Source organism: Eriocheir sinensis, chromosome 45, assembly GCF_024679095.1.
Source record: "Eriocheir sinensis breed Jianghai 21 chromosome 45, ASM2467909v1, whole genome shotgun sequence".
NCBI classification, from domain to species: Eukaryota; Metazoa; Arthropoda; class Malacostraca; order Decapoda; family Varunidae; genus Eriocheir; species Eriocheir sinensis.
This window is the reverse complement of record NC_066553.1, coordinates 8,244,084-8,268,339: the sequence shown is the minus strand read 5'-3', so window position 1 is coordinate 8,268,339 and position 24,256 is coordinate 8,244,084. Positions and strand designations below refer to the sequence as shown.

The following is a 24,256-nucleotide window of genomic DNA, read 5'->3' as shown; positions in this document are numbered from 1 at the left end:
ATGCAGAGCTCCAAAATCTCGGGCATTTATAATAAGAATAAACTCGTCGGACAACCTGGCCTATGAGCTCTCGTGGTTTACATTGCTAACTACTGTACAGAGTGGTTTGTCCCATACATGGTACCTTCCACCACTACTATATGATTTTGAGAGCATGACACCATGCCAGACTTGTTTGACTTCTCTTTCCTTGCATGACGGAAATACATACCAAGAGGCCGCACTGATGCATTCCTATTAACCACCGGATGGAGTGTTGTAGGATATATCGATGATTGCTCTTATTTTGCCAACAGTGTTCAATACAACAACATGAATAATGTACAGCATGCAGATTTTTTGGTGTAAACATGATAGTCACCATTACAACTCTGATATTATGCTAGTTTGGTACAGAAAAACATCAATTAAGCCTCGCTGGACCTCAGCACGCCCCAGCACTTGGCTCTGGCAGAAGCTCCAGCAGGGCCACCAGATGGCAGGTCAGTTCAGTGAAGGACCCAATTGGGGAAAGGAACCAGGAGACCAAGATGCAAATAAAGAATGGAGTGCAATTAAATTAACAAAGAACGAGAGAAAAAATTGAGGTGTTATACTCCAAATAACTTGTCCTTAGAAAAGAAACATGATTATAAAAGACATATAGGCTCCTAATAAACATAGTCACATTTCAGTACATGGAAGAAGATATTATGAAGAAGCTCATTCTGTTGATGATTCAACCAAGATTGTGGTGTGCAGTAAAGGTGTTGCCTTCACACAAAAATATATTTAGAAAACAAAATTCAGAGAGCACAACAAAAATGGTGCTAAGCTTGAAAGACATGACACATGAGAAGAGATTGGAAAGATTGGGTTTGCTAAGCAGCCTTGGAGAAGTGGAAAGATTTGATTTTGGTGTAGAGAGTGATGAAGGAAATGGAAATGATTGACAGGGATAACCTGTTTATATGGGACACTATAGAGTAATAAGAGGTCATGGCAAGAATTTGGGAAAGACAAGGTGCCTCAGGGATATCAAGAAAAAGTCTTCTCTATAGTAGATGCAATGACATCTGGAATGACCTCAACAAGAGATAATTCAAGCCAACGTAGGCCATTCATGAATTTAAAGCTAATCTTGATGACATGAAATTTGGAGACTGAACCTTACAAATGTAGCTTGCTTTCTGTATATTACAACTAAGTAAACTTGGTAAATACACACACTTCTCATCATGTTTTTGCCACTCTGTGGAAAAGGCTGAAGGCAAATGTTATGTGAGGGTCTTCAACAGTTTCCTGTACACACTAGTGCACACAATTAGTAGGTGAAATGATAAACACTGATGCCTTTATGCTTCTATTATGAGTCATTTACATGCACTATGATGACCCAATTTGGTATGGATTAATTTACCATATGGATATTAATTATAGTACAAATTTTTGGTTTGAGTGATCTTTTTGAAAACTACTGTTCCCAGATAGCATTTACATAACTTTAAATAAATTTAAACAAACATGCTATTATGTATTACATACATATATATATAAACATTTAAATAGTATTAAAAAAAGCAAAAATATAAATATAATTTAAATAATTTTTAGCCAAAATTAGTGGAAATATTTAGACATATAACAATATTGGTATCTGATGACTATACAGAGTTCAGTAATTTGATCTAAGTCATGAAAAAACTCTGCTATAATGGTCTTTCATGTACTGGAGTTAGCTTTCAATAAAAAACTTGCCAATTGATTTACGAGTAGTTTTTATTGAAGTGTTCATGCAATGCCAAGTCTACAATCTGCACAAAAAAGTACCACACAAACAAATTCCAAGGAGGTGCTTCCTATCAGACCACTAAAACTTTTTAAAATTTAACCCCATGTTAAACTTAGTACAGGTTGAGAATCCCTTATCCAAAATTCCTGGGACCGAAAGTGTTGTGGATTTCGGATTTTTTCAGATTTCAGAATTTTTGACATTTTCAACAATATCTTTACACCACAGAACACACAACACGCGGTAATCACAATGAAAAACGAGCGAAGGTGTTACTGTGATGACTGCTTGATTTATAAATGCTTATAAATAGTATTTATCAACTTGAAATATAACTTTGCAAGTAAGACAAGCCAATTCCTTTATAAAATGATGAGACATACACTCTTTGAGAGGCATGAGAAGTGTGGGCGGTATGATACATTTTCCCACAAGCACCGACGCTCGGGACTGCCAGACCTCCCTCCTCCTTCCTTCTTTCCTTCCTCTTTATTCATCTTCCTATCTCATACTCATCCATTCATACATCCACATCCAGATTTGTCCTTAGATGGAGGGACCGCGGGCCTTTGTCGGGTGACAGCCCATGAAGAGGGAGTCGACAGACTGACTTTATCAGCCGTCACCAACCAAAAGTTGGCTATGTCGACGAGGATTGGCGTGTCAATCTCTGCCCTTCTCATCCCATCTGTTTTTTTCTTATCTTCCCTTCTTTAATATATAAAGGGTTCAGCAGATGAAGCAAGAGTTTTAACTTTCCCTTGTTCCTTCATTCCGTCCTTCGTTCCTGTCTGCCTCTGCCCCATATTTTTCTTTACTTTTGTCCTGTCTCAATCTCCTCCTCATCTTCTTTTTCTTCCCTTTAAGCATGTTCGTAGTTAACAAGATGTCGAAAAGCAGAGTTACCTTGGCATAAATGTGAAGCAAACAACGAAATAAATACCCAATTACAATATAACACAGTTTACCTTAAAAAAAATAAAAAATAAATAAATAAAATAAAATAAACATTTAATTTCAACATAAACGGCACTATCACTTAAGATATAAAAAGCGGGAATAAAGTAAATATGGTCTTAGAAAGGTTATACATAGCCAAAGTGTCTTATTATTATGGAAAAAGTAAGAAAATGCGAAAAGAGAACGGATTGTTTTGTGAAATCTTCCATTTCTGACGCGTCGTCAACATTAAAAAAACTTTCAGATTTTGGAATTTCGGATAAAGGATTCTCAACCTGTACTTAACTGCATTTCCTTGTTTCTTCAGCACCTCTTTGAGATGTTTTAATGTAAATATTGATGTTTCTGATTTGATTTTGTCCAACAATTGTGTAGCTCTGCTTCCAGCTAGGAGTGTGTGGAGGTATCATGGCATCATAACTTGGCCTGCATTACTACCTATAAGTTCTCCTATTGGAGAAATATCTGTTGAATTACCAGGCCAGTCTCTTATGATGTCAACAACTGCTTTATGTAGATCTATGACAACCACAATAGTTTTTGCATCAGTGAACTTTCCACCCATATCTAGTAGGCTGAAATACTAAAAAATATAAGTGCAATATGAGACCAGAAAGTAGAAAGAGGGAAAGTCACTCATGCATTCAACCTTCTTGGCAACTGATGGAGTACTGATGCTAGCAGTGCATTGCCTGGGAGGAGTAGGGAGTACTTTGCTGTCAAATGAACAAAAATGTCTCTACCTACATTGTTAGCCCATGTTAGGAGTCGCACTTTATGTGGAGAGCTACTGCGCTGACCCCAAGGTGCAGTAACCTTTTACGCAGATTGAATGCAAGAGATGTGTCCGGAACTGTGTCGATTGATAAGACCCCTTTCCACAGCAGTCAGTCAACCAATAGTAGGAAGCTGAGAAGCACTCACACGGGACAACACTGATCTTCAAACAATAATTCTGAAACGTATTTTTACAGTGACATTTAATGAGGAAATGCAATGTATCAAATATTACACTACTAGCAGAACTTTTAAAAGGCCAATTTTTCTATTTATTACAGGACATGGGGAAACCTAAGGAAGGTCAACTGTGGTAACCCGGATGTCACACTGGTCCTGTGTCCCAAGTTAATGGATTATAATTATTTCCTGCCACAGGCACATGGACCAGTGTGACGGAGATGAGCACTGAGGCCATGCGCAACTCTAGCGTATGCCCCTAACTGTATATGTAAAAAAAGGGACATATCCTAACAGTCTGAAACTAAATAGTCTCATACATCAGCAGAGCCTCCAATCAGTCCATTATAACACAGTTTCGACTTTTCTTGCCAACTTGGCTCTAGACACAACAGAAATACATTCGTTTATATAAAAGTATAGACACATTGAAATTTACAAGAGTAACTCAGAGTACAAGTTAGAGATAGTGACCAGTGACCACTTGGAAATCAGTTGCCTTGCTCTACATAGTGCTTGATTTTGACGTGACGGTTGAGGTTGCCTTGCTGCGTGGCTCGGTAAGGGCAGTAAGGACACGCAAACGGCTTCTCGCCCGTGTGTGTTCTTAAGTGGCTTGCCAGCTTTGCAGGGTAGATGAACATCTTCTCACAGTATGCACATTTGAGTGAACTTATTCGATTGTTCCCAGGGTCATTGTTCTGGAGACAAGAGAACTGTGAAATAATTATTCTATACTTCAACTTCAGAAAATAATTTTGAGCTATCTTCTACCAATTCAACAGCTGTTGTGAGCTTCTTAATAAGTGAAAGTGCAAGGCGAGAGGCTGGGTTCAATCAATTAATATATTAAAAAAAAAGGACAAAAACAATATATATATATATATATATATATATATATATATATATATATATATATATATATATATATATATATATATATATATATATATATATATATATATATATATATATATATATATATATATATATATATATATATATATATATATATATATATATATATATATATATATATACCTTAAAACCAACTATTATCTACAGTTGTGTGTGTACATGTGTTGAATAAGTGTAAATGAACAATATGACTGCAACTAAAGAGCAAAACAAAAGCTGAGCACCACAACCAGCGTACCAAGTTGAGTTCGGGCAGTGTGTTGGGCAGCACGTTCATGGGGTAGTTCATGTTGTTCTGGTGATTCCCTTCAGGATGACTCCACGCAAACAATGGTTCCTGCAATTCATACTTTGTCAAATTTTTAGCTGTATTACATTTGTGTTGATGTGGTAAAGTTTTCAATGTACTGTTACGTATGTATTCATGTACTATTTGTGACAGCCATTACCATGATAGCACAATTATTCAAAAAGTAAAATAAAACTGAAATCAAATGAACAAAATATAAATATTACTGTTCACATTCATGGCTTTCCCAATCTTACAAGCAGGAACATTTTATGTCATCCTTACTTATGCGCTTAGGCGAACTAAGCCCTTGATTACTTATGCGCTTAGGCAAACTAACCCCTTGTGGTCAATGACTCGTAGTGGTCATGGCTTAGCCCATCAAAGAATCTTTTTAACTAGAAGAAGCACTAACAAATCAGGAAATACAAAAAGCAGAATACATAATCAAATTAGGAATCACATGCAAAAATAAAAGTACTAAATATAATTAGGTATGTAATCTTGTGAATCATCTAAATATGAATCTTTACATTCCTGTAAATGGAAAGATTAGTCTTACAGTATCCACCTGGTCCCTCAGGCAATGAATATTGCTATATTAGGGACATCTTTTTTTGCTGAAGATAACTGTACATGAATTGTTATACCCTTGGCCATCAGCATCATTATATACCAATTTTAGATACAGTGAGAGGGGGACAAGCCATTAGATAAAGACATTATTTAAAGTCAGAGTAAGAAAAACATCTACTGAAATTGATATTTTTTACATGAAAGGCAGCAGCCTTAACCCTTTCATTGCTAAGCGCTCGCAGCAAGACTATCCCCTCAGGCACGCTCAGGCACCCCAGCGGGGGAAGGGGATCTCCTTTAACCGCTATATCTCAAAAACTATTTATCACAGTTACAAAGCAAAAACACCATTGGAAAGATGAGGTCAAGATCTATAAGATTCGGTTATGTAAGCCTCTCCTGTGAACGTACAGGCACGTTCAGGGGGTGTTTTTTGCTGTGAGTGCAACTGGCGCTCGCAGCGAGCTTTTAGCACCACCAGCAAGTGACGCTAGTGCTCGCTCTTTTAACCACTGTATCTCAAAAACTATTCATCACAGCTAAAAAACAAAAACACCATTGGAAAGAGGAGGTTTTATTTTATACTTGCATGAGGGTCAGCCGTAAGGCAACTACTGTAGATCTCTTGATGATGGGGTGCTGGCAGGGCAGTATTGCCAGCTGCAAAATTTACAACTATTTGGTCAAAATATCAGTCATGTGATAGGTGAAGCTATGCAAAAATGTCGCTATATTGGTCAACAATTAACATCCACCAGTTGCTCGTCTGTAGATTTTCCGCGCTGGGCTGACATGATTTTCCACCAAATTTAGTGAAGAACCCACTCAATTGGCAATCCTGTGTTGTGAGAATTAGTGTTGGAACACTCTCATACGCGGGAGATTTGAGTGCGGCTGGAGGTCGCAGCGAGCGTTTAGCGCCACCAGCAAATACGCCTAACGCCCGCTGCAAGCGTTTAGCAATGAAAGGGTTAAGGCAAAACAAAAACTGACAAAATGGCCTCCTATGCACTGCTCCTGTAAAGAGGATTGCAGAAGCCAAAATGGAACATTAAATTCAGTCTGTGAGGAGTTTTGATACTTTTCTCTTGAAAGTGTTCAAGTTTTAGGAAGGAGGAAATACAGACAAAGCTATTCCAGAGTTTATGAATGAGAAGGATGAAAGAATGAAGAAACTGGCTAACTCTTGCATTAAGAATTCAGACAGCATTGGATGAGGTAGTGTAGAATCTTGGGTTGCATGTGGGGTGGAGGCATGCATTTAGCATGTTCAAAAGAGTAGTTAGAATGAAAATATTAATATAAGATGGACTGGAAGGCACCACTGGAGTGGAATTTAAGAGGTAAAGCACAGTCTGTAAAAGGAGAGCAGGTGATGAGATGAAAATAATTTGTCGCTGGTCTGTCCAAAAGAGCTGTGTGCATTAAAACCCTTCCACATGGTATGCATACTCACTAAAGGGGCAGACAAGGCTTTTGTATACTGTCAGTAATTTGGAGGAGGAAAAGAATGATGGAGATGATACAGAATGCCAAACCTTGAGAAGACTAATTTAACACGAGACATATCACGAATTATTAGCATGGAAGGGAACAGCTGTGTGTTATTGAATAATATATATAGAATATAGATCTATGGAAGGTAGTTTTAAATTGTCATGTAAAGAAACTGAGCATTTGAGGCACTGAAGGGCACCACGTTTTTTCTGTCCCATTCAGAAATAATAGCAAAGTCAGAGTTCGTATGTTATGTAGTGTCCACCAGAGCTGGGCATCACTAACGAATTTGAACTTCCGCTATCACAAATCCACTAACTTATTCCATAACTTTCTCAATCGTAATTCCGCAAATTTCAAGATTTAGTTTAAATCGCAATCGCAAATCTGCTATCGCAAATAATTACACAATATTTGCAGTCTTCCACCACAAAACTCGACACCACAAACGCAAACCGCAAATTTTTTTATATTATCAATAGTTCTCGAATCCCTTTTCACTGTATTTGTGATGTGATGCTGTAGCTAGGCATTGATCATACATACGCTACTGCTACTTCAAGTATGGACGATTTGTAATCATACTAATTAATTTGTAATAATCTGATAAGCATCTATTTTAAACTTATTTTTAATGAGAAGGACCAAAGGAAGTTCATCAGTGTGACTGTCACAACTAAATCCATATTCATATGCCCTATCTCCTTCAAAATGCTTATTATGATGTTTATAATAAGATCCCCTGAGAGGTTTATGTTAATATGCTTTTTGTAAAAAGTGGAAAAGGCAACAACTAAAAAAAGTTTTGAAGTTAATCAGTTTTTATTTTAATATTTGAGGTATCTATCAGACTGAGGCTGTCCGGGATAAGCTGGGTTGGCTCCTCCACATGTTAGCGGAGGTTAGCGGAAGTAATACCGCAAATTCGAATCCGCAAATGAAATGGAACTTCCGCTATTGCAGATTTGCGGATTTTGCGGACTAATTAGCGGAAGTGCCCAGCACTGATGTGTTAGCGGAGGTTAGCAGAAGCAGGTACAGTCACCTCTTGATTAACACAAGGGTTACGTTCCTGGAGATGTCATGTTATTCAAAATCGCTTTATTTAAACATAATTTCCCCATAAGAAACAATAATAATAGGGGAGGTTACGTTCCTGGACACTGGGAAAGTCTGACCAAAAGTCAGTTAGATAGGTAAGACCACCAGTGGAATGCCCTTTACAAACTCTATACTGGTAATCAGAAAAATGGATGGAAGCTGCTATGATTAGAAATTTCCTGTTAAGGATTGTTTCAAAAGAGACATATAGAGGAAGTGTTAAGGAGGTAAGGGGCCTGAAGGTGCTTGTGTGAGAGTAACCCTTAGTCTGGTCCGATGTAGTCCTTGTGAAAGTGTTTGTCTCTCTTTTTGTTCAGCCACTCTGCCTGTTTTACTTTCACTGCCTTGTTTGTCTCTAAGTATTTTGATAGAATCTGTGCTGCTCAACCATGTAACTCAGTGACCCACTGGGACTGCTCGTCCAAGTATCTCAATTCATGTGCCGCTGTGATCACTCACTCAGATTTCACAGTCCTGTTAAACTGGTGTTAGATAAGAGATTTTTACCTCTTATGTATAAAGCATTTTACTGTGTAGTGATCGGCAAGATAATTATGGCTCACGTTGTCCCTCAGAGCTTATCTTCGATCCTCTTTTAAGAGAGAATCAGGAGTTCAGGTTGATGGTGGGAGGTCTGCAGGCCAGCATGAATGTAGTCTTAGGCCACTTGGTGATGACTGAAAAATTGCCAGCTTGTTTGTAGGTGGGACATGAACCTGCTTCCTCATGGATGCCACGCCGTGGCCACGCCCACATGCAAACCACTCAGCCACTGCCTCCCCACAACAGCCAACAGATGCTTCATAATAACTTAGATCCATAACTCTGCCTAAAATCCAGTCCATGCAAGTGTTGAAAAGTGGCAGGAGAAGGAGACAGCCCTGCCTCACTCTCAAATTCTCGATAAAGAAGCTGGACATGCCCCCCTTATACACTTCACAGCACTCTCAGTCCCAGAGTGCAGTTCAGCCACTAGTGAATAGACCATTGATCCTAGCAGGAATCCCACGGAGTCCCAGGAGATCCTAGATTGCCTTGTGAACCACTAAATCACATGCCTTCTCGAGATCAACATAGGCTACAAACATCCCGTCAAAACTCACAACAGCACTCCACCATTACACGAAGCACTAAGATACGGATAGTTGTTGAGTAATCAGGCGTGAACCTGGAATACTCAGGACTTTGCAGGTTCAGCAGTTGGTTGTAAATCCACATGAGCAATAGATGGGCAAGCACTTTGCCTGATACACTGAGCAAGGTAATACCACATAGTCCTGATGGTCCCCTTTCCCTTTCTAGATATAGCTGACCAGCCCCCTCTTCTAGTCAGGAGAAATGGTATCAGATTGCCATACGGCAGTCAAGACTAGTACATGCAACCCGCAGATCATGGCCCCACCTCCAGCTTAGAGCAAATATGCCCTGAAGTTACAAATATCTGAAGCATTTCCACTCCTTAACCTTGCCATAGTCTCTCTGAACTCATCAAGAGAGGGTAGATCAGCATCCACCATTTGCAACCTGTTCAGAGTGGCAGACTGGTTCTTACCTAATACAGGCTCAAAGGGCCAACAGTTTGGAGATGAGCACCGCAGCCATGCACAGCTATAGCGTATGCACCTACCTTTACCTTACTAAGAGGAAGGCTTGGAGTGGAGCTTCTCCAGGACTTAGTAAGTAGGTAGGAGGTCATTTGTATTGAAATGCCCCTCATTATCCTTAATGAAATTCTTGACATACCTTTCCTAGTTTTTCCTCAGGAGAGCTCTTGTCCTATGCAACAGAACCCAATATTGGTCCAGATTCCCAGTAAGCCTGGTAGTGTGACGCTTTTCAATATTCTTCACTGTCTCCCCCAAGGCAAAACCATTCCTTGATTGAACAGGATACAGTGATGGATATCCAAGATATCAGGATATCCTTGAACAGGATGCAGTACTGCATTTTACTTGCACAGTTTGAAATGTCCTCCATTCAGTAGTATAAGTAAAGATTTTGTATAAATACCATGACACTTGACAACATTTGGAATACAATGTTGTCAAGTGTCGTGGTAATTATACAAAATCTTTGTTATTATCCTAAAAACGAAACAATCTTAATACTATATGACCTTATTGGATTATCCAGTTATTTATTTAAATCAATTTAAAGGTAGTAAATAGCTGACGTATGAGAGGAAGCGAGAGGTGTTGAGAGTGTATGGAAAGGTGCGGGGCGGGGCTGACCCCGCAGCCGCCACCACCCCACCCGCCGGTTACACGTGGAAATACTATAACCCATAATTTTGAGTTAATAATCTTAAGGTCGACTTGTACGCTTGGTCAACTTGTATGCCACAATTTACAGTAACAGGCAACCTTTAAAATTTTAGTGTAGAAATGAAGGTTGATATTTAGGATGAGAAGACTTAGAACAGTTATGTTTTGAAAGGAAACCAATACCTAATATTATAGCAACTCTACACAAAAAGAAAATTCATGGAAGCCTATGGTGTGATGCAGTTTTAATTTGGTAGATATATATTTTAGTTATAAGGAAAGGATTGAAACTCTGAAACCCAATCAATGATTAAACACTGATGAATAACTTTTATAACTTGGAGTCTGGGTCATTTTATTTTCCATGTCACTTACCTGTCCTGTATGGGGTTGGTGGGTGCCATGGGTGCCAACACCTGCTGCTGGTACCATGTTCTGGCTCACTGGCACTCCTGTTCCCTTGGCCATGTTGGCATTCTCCTGCATTTCATACTTCACTTCATCTTTCACAACATTCACTGGGTCTCCGAAGGGCTGAACCTGAATATAAAAGGCTTCTATTATAACATACTGGTTCAACAGAAAAAAACACAGGCCAGGAGCAGAACCAAAATGAACTAGAGCAGCAGCACTCTTGTGAGTGAAAACTCCCCACTCACTCTTCATGCTGCCAGGCTACTTCAGTAGAGGTTGTAAGTTTCATGCAATTTTCACCACCTAGATACTCTTTGTAATGATAAGTTTTAATATCATCAGAACAAAAGAAATGTATTGATTTTGAATCTGTGATAAAATTAAGAAACATGTACTTAACAAATTTCATTTACACTTAGATTCATACTTACATATGATCATAAACTTATTTATACGTATATAATCATACCTCGGTTTACAAATGCCTTAGTTTACGAGTTTTTTGATTTACCCATGAATCACTGCATGAAGGCAATTTATTGGCTCAGGAACATAACACCAGTCTTCACAGCATTGTTCTTGATATCATTCCAGAACGTCATCTGTCTCACAGCAACACCTTAGTGCTATATGAAGTATTTTGTGTCCATACAACACACTACTGTATTGCTTTTCCGTCACAAATAGAAGGGGGGTCGAGGGGGGTGAAGCCACCCCATTAGGTAGGTTACGTTAAATTAGGTTTGGTTAGTTTAAATTTATTTGGCACGCAGTGTGGGGCAGCAGAAACAAGTAGTGCAGGACGGGACATGGTGGCGGCGGTCCATTATGTGGGCTGTTGTTGCAGGAAACACCTCCTCACTGAAATAAGTTGTTCTGCTGTGCAGCACCACGCATGCATGCTGGAGGCATACACAGCAGGAAGAACATTAATATGCCTGGTTTTGTTCTAGTTTGTCCACTTGTGATCTTTGTGAGCAGTGAGTGGAATGTAGAAACTAAGCAAGTTGAACCTCCCTGCGAGCTATTTTGCGGCTGAGGTGGTGGATGCACGTACAACAGGCATTGAAAAGTCAAGCATTATATTAGTGATTTAATGATTTGTGACAGAAACAGTTAGCAGATTATTTCATAACACACTGAAAACTACCAGAAAAAATAGGATTGTTCAACAGTGTACGACGGGTGATGTTCTGGAAATTTACCCAGTTCTCTGATGATGAGGTTTGGGTAAACACTCCTGTCTTCCTGTCTTTGAAGCCATAATCATGCCCATAACTGTTTCTTCCTTCCATTTAACTGCAGTAACAAGTCCATAACTGGGGTAACGCAGCACAAGCCATGACAGCCCTTACTTTAGCAGACGACACAACGTGGATACAGGGCGACTCCTTTGTTTACGGGCAACCGACCTTGGTCGTGTGTGACACACACCTGGAAAAGTTGGAGTTGCCAGTTGCCCCTACCGCCGATGCGGTTGGAGGAAAAAGGCCCTATTTGACACCAGCAGCTTTAGATTCCTTCAGTTGGGTGAGCGTTTTCACATGTGCTGGGGAGCTGCCTTGTATAGGCCAACCGGCCTCTTGCAGACTCCTTATGTTCTTGTGTTCTTATGTTCTTATGATGCACAGAGATGCATGCCAATGTCCTGTAGTAAAAACAACGAATTATCAATTTAAAAATCACTGTAAACTTCAGAACAAATCTTTCGTTTCGTCGTTACTCTCGCAGGGAACTGCTTTGCTCATGTTGTGGATATGGGCAACCGACCTTGGCCATGTGAGACGCACGCCCAGAAAAGTTAAAGTTGCCAGTTGCCCCTACCGCCAATGCAGTTGGAGGAAAATGGGCCAGTGAGACATCAGCTTACAGGCAACTGCAGTTGCCCATAGCCCCAATGGTTGGAGGAAAATGGCCAGTGTGACACAGCCCTAAGGCAGCGAGGCTGCTGATTGGGTGAGCGCCGTCGATGACAGCACAGTGAATCACAAGCGTGTTTTCAGAACAGCCAGCCAATCATAAGTCAGCCGCCTTCAACTGCGGCTTCAAAACGACCCGTGCTCACTTCCCATTTTTTTCTTTTACCAAGGTATGTATTTTGAGATAACAAGGGAGTAAAGTCGAAAAAAAAAGTCAGCTTACCCACGGGTCGAAACCAATAAGCGCTTTTTCAGTGTTTTCAATACCCCGAGTTTCGCGATTCTCGAGTTTAGCGCTATACCTTTGGAACAAAGCAAGCGCGAAACTCGGAGGGTACTGTATATTATTACTAGTACATTATTTATATATCATACTATATCTCTTATATTATTTACATTTATGTTACACTATATTATCTATTATAGCTATTTGTTAGTAAAATTATTTTTTATTTTGTATAAAATACTAAGTAAAATGATTTTAGTTAATATTTTGGGATATAGGATACACTAATGGGATTCACATTAATATAAATGAGGAGATTCGCTTTGATTTAAAAGTTTTTTGGTTTGCGAGCAAAATTCCAGAATGAATTAAGCTTGTAAACCGAGGTATGACTGTACTTAACAGCTAAAAATAAGAAATTTGTTCTTTAGAATTAAATATATCGCACTTTCCACATTCCTAACAGTCTTAGCTGACTACGGCTAAAGTGCTTCATGAAATGGATGGAGTACGGTATGTGAGAGGGGTGGAGGGAGGGGTGGAGATGATGCAGAATTCCTAAAATCAACAAAGCTGATTTAATGAGATAAGATGTGAGTATTTCTAGTTAAGATTCTAAGTTAAGGACAGGCAAATAATTTTTAATACAGAAGAGGGAGAGAGCTGTGTTTTATCAAAGAATAAGGGATAAATGTCTGGAAAGGTGTGCTGAGTTGCCTGATGGAGAAATGGAGTTTTTGAGACTATGACAAGTTTTTTTCAGCCTCAGTCTGATATGATGAAATGATCACAGGGTAAGTGCTCTGCAGCATCTATCCGAGAATTATGCAACTCCTGTTGGGATGGTCATCATGCAAATGACAGTGAATCAAAAATAGTAGTCATCAACATGAGTGGATAGGTCATTGAATTTTGGAAGAATCATTGATTTAAAAATAGAAGCAGTGATAGAACAAAGATGCATGGAACACAACTATTTATAGGTTAAAAAGAGACCATTTATTACAGTGGGAAATACTGGCCAGAAAGGAGAGCTGAGAGAAATATGAAGAGAATGGCTAGAATTCATTGGAGGGTAGTTCAGAAAGCATAGGTCTGCACAGCCTACTTTGTTCAACATTCATTTGCCCTTCTTGATATGTTTCTTGAGTCCAAACTTACTTGTAGCATACTTAATATGAGGAATATGGTTAATATATGATTATTGTTATCACTGTTATTATTATTATTATTATTATTATCATGATGATGATGATGATAATGGCTTCCAGGTGAACACCAAACAATATTTACTTGAATTTTTTACATTACAAAGTTGAATGTATAAAGCACCAAGAAGGAGAGTGATGATCGCTGAGAACTGACCTGTAAGTCGAAGAATTCCCTATTTTCCTGGTCTTGGTATTGAGAAGAGAAATCCGTAGTTGTAGTGGCAGTGGCAGGATTCTGGGACTGTGGGGTGGGAATATGAGTTATTTCTTGAGGACTGACTACCTCCTCAGCTCTCAATCGTTTTCTAGGAGGGCTGGGATCCCCTTCTGACTCGGTGACTGAGGGGGACATTTCCTCTTTCACTGGAGATTCATCAGGAACAGCCAGACCCTTGATCCTGAGACACTCAGCAGCTCTAAGCAGCCCTTGCAGATCCCCTCGAGCTACCTGAATACAACAAATACTTGTAAAATACAACATCAGAATTAAGATTATTTCAGCTTCACAATTGTCAGTTTCCTTCAATCTGATAAAATGTTCCTCACTCTCAGTAAAAAAATTATACCACCAAACCAAAGCTAACTCAATGTCATGTCATGTCCTGATAAGCAGCACTTGTTTCTGCCATTTTAGAATATTCTTACACACACAGCAGCCCTTACTTTCCTTCACAGTTATAACAAGTCAGGTTCTTCTATAGGGTACATGACAACCTCAATATGCAATGTGTGACTTCCCACCCCATCAGCTTTTTGTGTTCCTTCTGAAATATAGAACTTTTTTTTTTACAGCAAAGGCAGCCGCTCAAGGGCAAAAACAAAGGAAAACAAAAAAGCCTGCTAAGCACTACTCCTGAAAGAAGTAATGAAGAGTGGCCAAAAGAGAGATCAATTTTGGGTGGAGGTGTCAATATATGATGTCGAGCCATAGGCAGGAGAACATACAAATAAAGGAAGGCTGTTCCAGTGTTCCAGTGAAAGGGATGAAAGAATGAAGATGCTGGTTAACTTTTGTATCAGGGATTTGGACAGTATAGGGATGAGCTAGAGTAGAAAGTTTAATGCAGCATGGCCATAGGAGGAAGGGAGGCATGCAGTTAGCAAATTCATAAGAGCAGTCATGGTGAAAATATCGACAGAAGATAGAAAGAGAGGCAACACTGCAGTGGAATTTAAGAGATAGAAGACTACTAGTAAGAGGAGGGGAGTTGATGATGAAGAGCTTTTGACTCCACTCTATCCAAGAAAGCTGTGTGTGTGGAGCTCCCCCACACAAGAGATGCATACTCCATATGAGGGCAGACAGGGCCCCCGAATGTAGGGAGCATCTTTGAGAGGAAAATAGCTGGTGGAGATGATACAGAACACAAAACCTCGAGGAACCAGATTTAGAAAGAGAGGAGATATGACGTCTCCAGTTAAGATTTTGAAGATAGACCAAGAATGTTTAGTGGAGAAGAAGGTGACAGCTGAGTGTTATTGAAGAATAGGGGATAGGTGTTTGGGAGATTATATCAGGGTGGCAGTGTTGCTCCAACATTTCATTTAGTGAAGAGTATATACATTTAATCTGTAAAGTTAAGTGAGTACATGCAGTTGCATGAAACCAGACTGACAAATACTAATCAAAAGGTGTTTGACATGGAAAATGAGACAGAATAATCACTAGTTACTGAGGGACAATAAGTTAGTCAAAACAATCCAAGTTTCATTAACCTGAGATGGTCATGTGTGCCAGACATACCAGAGCACTTATTACTGATAAACAATTAACAAAATTAATGTACCTATATAACCATGAAAAAGACTGGAAGAGGTTTCTTTTAGTATTTTGTGCTTATGAGCACACAAACACTAAAGATGAATAGAAAATGCTTAGTGCCCATTATAGACCATATACTAAGTTAAATAAAACAAAATTACTTCAGCTATTTATATAAAATTAAATTTCAGTGTTATTGTCACATATAGGCAATGACGAATGAAAATATCAGAAAACAAAGGAAGAGAAAGATAACTTTTTTTTTATATTGGATAATGTACCACCCCAGAAGCAGATGTACAAGAATATTGTGGAAACACACTGATAACTACATGAAAGTGGCCTTCAGATGTAGGGATGAATATGCTTAAACAAGGGTATCAGACATTTACCTTATAAAAAAATGTTACCTATGTTTGAGGAGAGGAAGGAGAGGAGTGATTTCAACATAGTTTTGGAAGAGTTTGGGGTCTACATTGGATAGCCAAAGAGGACTTTCTGTAAGTGATGAAAGATCAAAGAATAAGGGGATATGAGTGAAGATCAAAAAGACACAAATGGTGAAGACCCTAAAAAGGTACTGCTGATTAACTTAATAAATCTTCAAGAAACTGAGGTGGTGGGTGTAACTGATATTAATGATTTTAAAAGTTGAGTGGAAGGTAGCAGATACGGAGTCTTCATAACCTGACCAAAACTCAAATTCTATGTAATGAAACTGAGGTAAGTATGCACACAAGCTCATGTATGAATCCATACACACATGCATGCACACACACACACACACACACAAAATGGTTAGCACACAAGTCTCACAACCAAGAGGTCCCGGGTTCGAGTCCTGGGTGGAATGGAGACAGATGGGCAGTCTCCTTTAGTCCATGCCCACACAGGAGGATTGAGGGGAAACATCTTGAAATGAATGAAGGACTATTTGAGAGATAGTTGGCTGGGGATGGTAATAAAGGGATCAAATGTAAAGGTGGGCCAAAGTAACAAGTGGAGTTCCACAGGGATCAGTGTTGGTCCCAGTAATGTTTTTGATAAATGATATAAGGTGGTAAATAGCTACATTAATCTGTTTGATGGTGATGTAAGAGTAATGAGATGTGTAGTGGAGGAAGAGAACTATATAAAGCTGCAAGAAGGCATTGATAATTTTAAAGTTGGAGTAAAGAGTGGGATATGGATTTTATCATTAGGAAAAGTAAAGTTCTTGAACTGGGAGAAGGAACCAGGAGACTTAGCTGCACAATCCTAAAACTTGAATGGGTTTAAAGATAGGTTTTCAAAGACTCAGAGACAGAATCTCACAAGCATATCTCATTTTCTGAATATATCACAACTTGTCAAATACACACCTTGACCTCCCCCAGGTACATGTAGCTGAGGAGCAGGTCCATGTGTTGGTAAGTGATGTCCTTGAGCACAATGACAGGGTGTCGGCACTGTACCACCTGGAAGATCTGCTCAAAGTAGTCACTGCACGAAGACATGACCAACTTGTGCACTGGAAAGAACTTGCCCTCACATGCCACCGTGGCATCAGAGTACGCTTCCTGGGTGTAGCAAATAAAACACGTCTCCTTAATAAAGTATAAATGTACTGACTGCAATTATGACTTTTCATCACACTCATACTTATTATGATGTATGGGCATGAATTCTATAAAATGAAAAATGTAGTAACCCTCAATCAAAAATTCATATCATAGAATTGTTCATATTAATGTTCAACTGCTGTTCACCCTCCCACAAAAAATTGTAATTATCTATCTGCCTGCCTTTTTGTATTCACCTTTACTACACAATTATTTGCATGGACCCTATTTGAAGAGATGAATAGCAGCTTCATAGGCTTCTATGAGTGCCCTTCTTACCGGGGCACCTAGTAATAAAAAAATATATACCTGTGCAATTCTGAGAGGATGGCAAAACATTTCACAAGAATGCCTTAATATAGACAATCCCAATAAATAAGACTGAGGCTTAGTATGTGTTAAGGGGGAGGGGGTTCTTAGTAACTTTATTTGCAGTATACTACTGACAAAATATGCCTACCCATGCTCCTTTTCCATATTTGAGTATGTGGCCTAAAGGGATCAACATCAATCTTGTCTCAGTAAAAAAAAAAAATAAATAAATAAATAAATAAATAAATAAATAAAAAAAAAAAAAAAAAAAATTGCCTGGCCAAAGAGACCAGATCTGTTGCTACTAAAAAAAACTTTGTGCATCAGTATAATCCACCACCTTCAAAGTTGCTAATATTCATAAGGCAATCTCTGAAAGATTCAAAATCCACTGCATACAGAAATATGCTGGTGTACTATGCCCATAAGACCCTTCATGATACTATACACACATATTAATGTAGTACCTTTAGTCTGACACTTGATAAGACATGAAAAAATGTTGTATGGTGGTTGTTCCACTTGAGAGATAAAATTTCCTCCGTCATTGTGGCAAATCTGAAAGGGAGAAAATATTGCATTAATGAAAAAAAAAGTACTATACTAACAACTACAAAAGATAAAAATATTGGTAAATTACATTCACAGCTAACTGTTACACCATACACAAAATCAAATGCAGGAAAAAACTGATCTGTAACACAAAAGACAAATTCAGATGTTTGTTAGAAATTATTTCATTCATACTCATTATCATCAAATGGAATGTGTTTATTGCAATATCTGTGGAACAGTTGCTAACCATACAGAAGTGCCTTGTCTGCCCCTATATGAAGTATCCATCTCATGTGTGGAGGGGACCCATGCACACAGCCATTTTAGACTGATTAGAGTCAATGGTCAGGATTGGAATATGCAGTAGTGGTGTGGTCTTCACAGAGAAAGAAAAATATTAAAAATAGAAAGAGTTCAGGGAGTAGCAACAGAAATGGTGTCAAGCTTGAGTGACATGACATATGAAGAGAGGATGGAAAGATTGGATTTGCCAACCCTGGAGGAGAAAAGAGAAAAAGGGATTTCACTGCAGTGAACAAGGTGATGAAGGAAATGGAAATGATAAACAGGGATCACCTGTTTATATGGGATAATATATATACAAGAGGTTACGGAAAGGAATTATTGAGGAAGACAAGGTGCCTACAAGATATTAAGAAACATAGCTTTTCCCACAAAAGTATTGACAGCTGGAATGACCTCAAGAAGGAGATAGTTCAAGCCAAAAATATCCATGAAGTTAAAGTTAAAGTTGATAAACTAAGATTCAGATGAAGCTAATTTTGCTAGATATATGAAATTTTTAGATGAGATTTTGAGTTAGGAATATGGCAAGTATGTTCAGTGTAAAAGAAAAGGACAGCAATGTGTTATCAAGAATGGAGGATAGATGTCTGTAAGATTGCGTCGAGTTGACAGGTGGAGAAATATTGTTTTTAAGACACTGAAGGAAAGTTCCTTCTGCCCCATTCAGAAATAACAGCAAGGTCAGAGGTCAAGCTTTATGGGACTTCTAGTTTTGAATTTTAGAATTCCTGCTGGGTGGTCCATTTGTTAAAAAATGTTGCATAATGTACAGTCAGTAGCATAAGATTGTAATGTGATGTTAATGCTGTGCTTCCAAACCCCACCTTACAACCTGATCAACCAGTAGTGTCCTCCATTACAGGCTTCACTACGCTGTTACATGAGGTCAGAGACACATTGATAGGCCTGAAAAACCTTACTGAGTCATCCTAAGATGGGGTAGGACACCTCCCATTTGCCTACAGCCCACTCAATGGCAGGAAATCACATGGGAAATAAATGCACAAAATTTACACACACAACGCTCCATTGACCAGCACAAAACTGCTTAACTTTGATGCAAACAATACTGTAGGGGTTAAAATCCTTGTTTTGACATCCAACTACAATTCTTCAATAGCTTGCGTGTATGCTCCTGTCACTGGAGCTACATAATGTTACTGATAGTTCACCATAAGATGGTGATAACCCAATGCTTTTAGATCATATGCAGGCCATTCTTCTGAATGAATCACTGAAACTTTTCACATTCCTGATCACTGATTGCTAATACAGTGCTTCTGTCACAGTTAGAGCTTTGTTTGAGACCAAAGACACAAGGACATTTCTCACGACTGTATTTCTGTTGACCAGTAAATCTTGCCTCGTCAATCTGAATGGCTTTATCATTTGTTTCGACCATCTTTCCTCGTTGACAGTGAGTTATGACAGCTCCACACACCTTTCAGTATATATCATATGCCAGCCAGTTATCATATTGGAAGACTTTACTGTTAGACTCACAGTTGTATTCATGGGTATTTCCATTACAAAGTAGAATACCTCTTCTCAGATTGCAGTGCAATTTGTTGCAGATGTTTATAAAGCAAAAAAATAGGCTTTATTTCCAAACAGAATGTGCAGTCTGGCACCTCTTTCAACCCAACTTTGTCACACTTTTTTTTTCTTGCAAGACACTACCACTTCGATGACATGGTCTGTTTCTTGTGGTTTATTCACTAGATTATTTTCACATAAATAGGGAAGCAACTGGTGTTTCCTTTGTCAAAAAGAAATGTCTACAGAAATCTTTTAACAGCATTGTAGTTGGTAAATGTGTTCCACTGTTGCTATTGGCTTTAATTTGAGGGGGCTACTGCGGTGGGCGCCCACTGATTGGGCTTTTATATAGACAGGACAGGGGCACTCAGGTCAAAAGGTAAAAAAGATAAGCCCATTTATCAGACAAATTTGGAGCACTCAGGTCACAAGATAAAAAAAAAGGTAAGCTGAAGTTTTGATAGACAGGTCAGGTCAGAGGCGTAGACTAGCTACTGCAGTAGACCGCACACTAAAGTAGCACCTAATAATTTATCTGCCACATTGAAACCAGCAATCCCACAAATAATCTAATGGATAGTAACACACTGTGCATTGGATAGTAACCCACTCTGTGCTGGATAGTAATCTACTGACTATTGGATAATAGTCTTCTGTGAGTTGGTAAGTAACCTACTGAGTGTTGAATGGTAATTTATCTGCCTCGTTGAAACTACTAATATACTTACAAAACCCAACCAATAACATAAAGCATTGTATGTAACTATCATTGTAAAATACTGAGGGCAAAACCAGGATCAAGACTCCCTGTTATCAACAATAGGGCCACCATTACACCTGGATATATTTACAAAACTTCTCCAAAAATGTCGCATACAATCACTCCATTTCAGGTAGACGGTATCAGTGCAATGTGTGTTTACCCCACAATTTCCCTGGTCTTCCTGGCTTTCCTTACTACTGAGTGTTTGAAATTTGTTGGAGAGGACAATAATCTTTGTTATTTTATAACATCACTTGTAGATGCAGTACCTATATATGCTGTACCAGCAAAACTAGAGAAGTAAAGCAATATAAGAGATCTTGGTAAGGGTAATGATGGAGGAGAATAGTGATTCTCCATAATTCCCTCTTCCTTGGGGAGCATTGTTAGTCAACACTTCAAAGCTCAAACACAAAATAAAGCCAGTAGACTCATGAACCAGGTTAGCCTGCACACCATGAGGGGGTGGTGGACTGTGCAGAGGCGTGAATGACGTGTGGGCGGTGTGGGCTTGCATCCACGCACGGTGTCTGCACCTGTGCTTGATGGCCTGGAGGGCGTGTTAGCCATGACATGGACACGCCCACACCCCCTGACCGTGACTCATTCATTAGGGCCAGGGAGACACACCAACACCACCAGGAAAACCATGGAACCCGCGTCCAGCCTCCCTGCCGGGCACTCAGGCGGCGGTGTCTGGCCGGCCCCTGCATCCCAGCACCGCCTCCCTCACCTGTGGCCTCCCCGGTGGGTGGTGCACGGCCCTGCAGTGGTGGTGGGCGGGGTGGCGGCGGCAGGACAGGCGGCAGGCCCTGAGGTGTCAGTCTCCCTCCCACTCGGCGTCGCGGGTGTTACTGGGGTAAACAAACACCCGGTGAGGGGGGGGGAGGGGGGGGGAGGGGGAGCGGCGCGCCTCTCAACATTATGGTGGTATAATCTGTTGTAAGTCGTTTAATTAATCAATTGAACAGACTAAGACAAGATAATGTGTGTGTCTGTGTGTGTGTGTGTCTGTGTGTGTGTGTGTGTATATGTGTATGCGTGTGTGTGCGCGCGCGTTACGGTAGCCTAGCTTGTTCGGATCGATAATTTTCGATGGATATCTAAAGTGTTTTCCTCTCGGTGTCTCCTTCCTTAGCTACCCCACCTGTATTACACTTTATCCGGAGTTTGGAAGAAGGATGTCAATTATATGGTAACTGCTCTCTCTCTCTCTCTCTCTCTCTCTCTCTCTCTCTCTCTCTCTCTCTCTCTAATAAATATGAAATACTAAATCATACCATACAGAATAGTTTGATCAGAGTTCACTTGAATACGCCATGCAGACTTGGTCTCCCCACCATAGGAAGGGACTGCTAAACTATAATATTCAGCATATGCGCGATAAGCCTCACAAGAAAAGACGTGTTATCTCTGAACTCGTTCTCGAGAAATGTCGCTTCTGAGGGAAACTGAAATGTTTCAAAATACTTCATGACTTTGAGAATGTGGATAAATCCAAATTGATATTTATGATCGAAAGCACGGATGGATGGACAGAGGATGGGCATGGATGGGTAGATGGATCACAGAGTTATATAATAGAGGGTTCAACTCCAATCTCTCCCCACGGTGAGAGGTGAAGCCACTGCTCCTGCCTGTTAACTCTGTGGTCGGCCGCCATAGGGTGACGGATTGGCGACCTATCCATGATTCCATATGTTTACACTATAACCACTATTAACTAGCCACCATTATGATATTTTGGAAAACTGAGCCGATCATCGTGTTGATGAGACATTGCTGCATATCAAGATCATAAATTTATTGCACTTAAGTATACCTACAATAAAATAATGAGAAAAAAATTATGGTTGTGTATAAACATTTTTGTTCACCTTTTTGCTTCAACTCCTTGTCATTCATGCACTTTTTATTGCAATAAATTTTCGTTTACAGTTTCAAATTCAGCACATTTTTCCGATTCAGATGGTATATGACATGTACCAAGGTAACAATAATCAGGGGGTAAAAAATGGACAAGAAAATAACAAGTCTATCTGACAGAGGATCGCCGAGGCGCTGCTAACTTGATACAGGTAACTCTCGATTTACGCGAGTTTGTTATACGCGTTTTTTAAATAACGCGGGGTCCAAAATCCAAATAAATGTTTAATTTACACGTTTTTTCCACTTATACGCGATATTTTATGGAGTGGCCACCATATGTCTCACGCAACTGGACTCACACGGCGCCGCGGCCACACAGCTGATCTCAATTCTCCCCGCGCGCAACTTGAACAACAATACAGTACCCACGCTGCCACGCTACTCAACGATAGGGGTGGGCAGGTAACGGTACCAGTACCGGTACTAACGGTACCAGCTATACGGTACAGTACCGGTACCAATACTAGCCAGGCGCTCATGCTGTCCCTCATTTCTTTCTCAGACGAGTGGGGCTGAGACAGAGTGCCTGATTGGATATCTCGGTGATATGGATATTCTCTCTCTCTCTCTCTCTCTCTCTCTCTCTCTCTCTCTCTCTCTCTCTCTCTCTCTCTCTCCACTGGATGTATAACGCGCACCTTTTTCACATAAAAAAATGCCTGAAAGTTTAGCCCTGTGCGTTATACGCCGAATGTACAAATTTTTAATGATTTTTTTCTTCTTTGGAGTGTTTTTAAGGGTATGTTGTTTCGTCTTATCCAATAACAACTGCAAACTTACCTTTATTATTGTTAGTGATCCTTCAAAGTCCATAGCTGTCATATAATATGTTACCATAGAATACAGGGCTATCAAACAACTACTATACAAACATTAAATCGGTGGAGGATCGCCCATGCCCTGCTGTTATCCCATTTTCCCTTCGGGCGCCATTTGATTGATCTTGATCTTGATGTCACAGCTGGTTTACAATTGTATGACTAAGGAGCAGTACAAGCTACATAAAAAAAATCATATTGGAAAAAAAATATCCATGTGTTCATTATAAATTATTAATATTAGTGAGAATAATGGGGTAAATATGATATCAGAAACTGTACATCATGAGTCTTGTACGAGGAGTTATTTCACGCCCGGCCGCCATTTGCACTGTTTACAAACCACACAACCACACTCACACGACAAACAGCTGCATGCCGCGTGTCACCAGAACCGCGTGAATTGTGTCTTGCCTAGTTGTCTGTTATAACCTACGAATGACTGTGAGAATAATATGCTTAATTATTATGATCTCAGAAGCTGTACATAATCAGTATGTACGAGGAGATATTTCTCGCAACACCAGCCCGACCGCCATTTGCATTGTTTGAAAACCACACAACCACA

The 24,256-nt window shown here is 39.6% G+C and overlaps 1 protein-coding gene across 3 annotated transcripts; it reads right to left on the bottom strand.

The window, feature by feature from the left end:
• Positions 1-1,739: 1,739 nt before the first annotated feature.
• On the bottom strand, positions 1,740-21,841 carry LOC126980708 (transcription factor GAGA-like). Of its 3 annotated transcripts, none has more exons than XM_050830886.1 (7): positions 21,675-21,841; positions 18,246-18,336; positions 17,227-17,424; positions 14,258-14,551; positions 10,709-10,873; positions 4,845-4,943; positions 1,740-4,404 (listed from the first exon to the last, which is right to left on the bottom strand). In XM_050830886.1, the coding sequence occupies exons 2-7, from the start codon at positions 18,324-18,326 to the stop codon at positions 4,180-4,182; spliced, it is 1,062 nt and encodes a 353-aa protein (XP_050686843.1). In that variant the 5' UTR covers positions 18,327-18,336; positions 21,675-21,841; the 3' UTR covers positions 1,740-4,179. The 3 variants fall into 3 exon arrangements, with proteins under 3 accessions (XP_050686843.1, XP_050686845.1, XP_050686844.1); XM_050830888.1 differs by having other exon boundaries at positions 1,740-4,389; XM_050830887.1 differs by lacking the exon at positions 21,675-21,841 and adding an exon at positions 21,398-21,626.
• Between the last annotated feature and the right edge of the window lie 2,415 nt (positions 21,842-24,256).

Bases quoted from the DNA above. Each gene is read 5' to 3' on its own strand.
- LOC126980708 (XM_050830886.1), bottom strand. From the start codon at position 18,326: ATGACGGAGGAAATTTTATCTCTCAAGTGGAACAACCACCATACAACA. The intron at 17,425-18,245 runs GTACTACATTAA...TGCTACACCCAG, and splicing joins TATCAAGTGTCAGACTAAAG to GAAGCGTACTCTGATGCCAC. The intron at 10,874-14,257 runs GTCAGTTCTCAG...TTTTATATTCAG, and splicing joins GGGAATTCTTCGACTTACAG to GTTCAGCCCTTCGGAGACCC.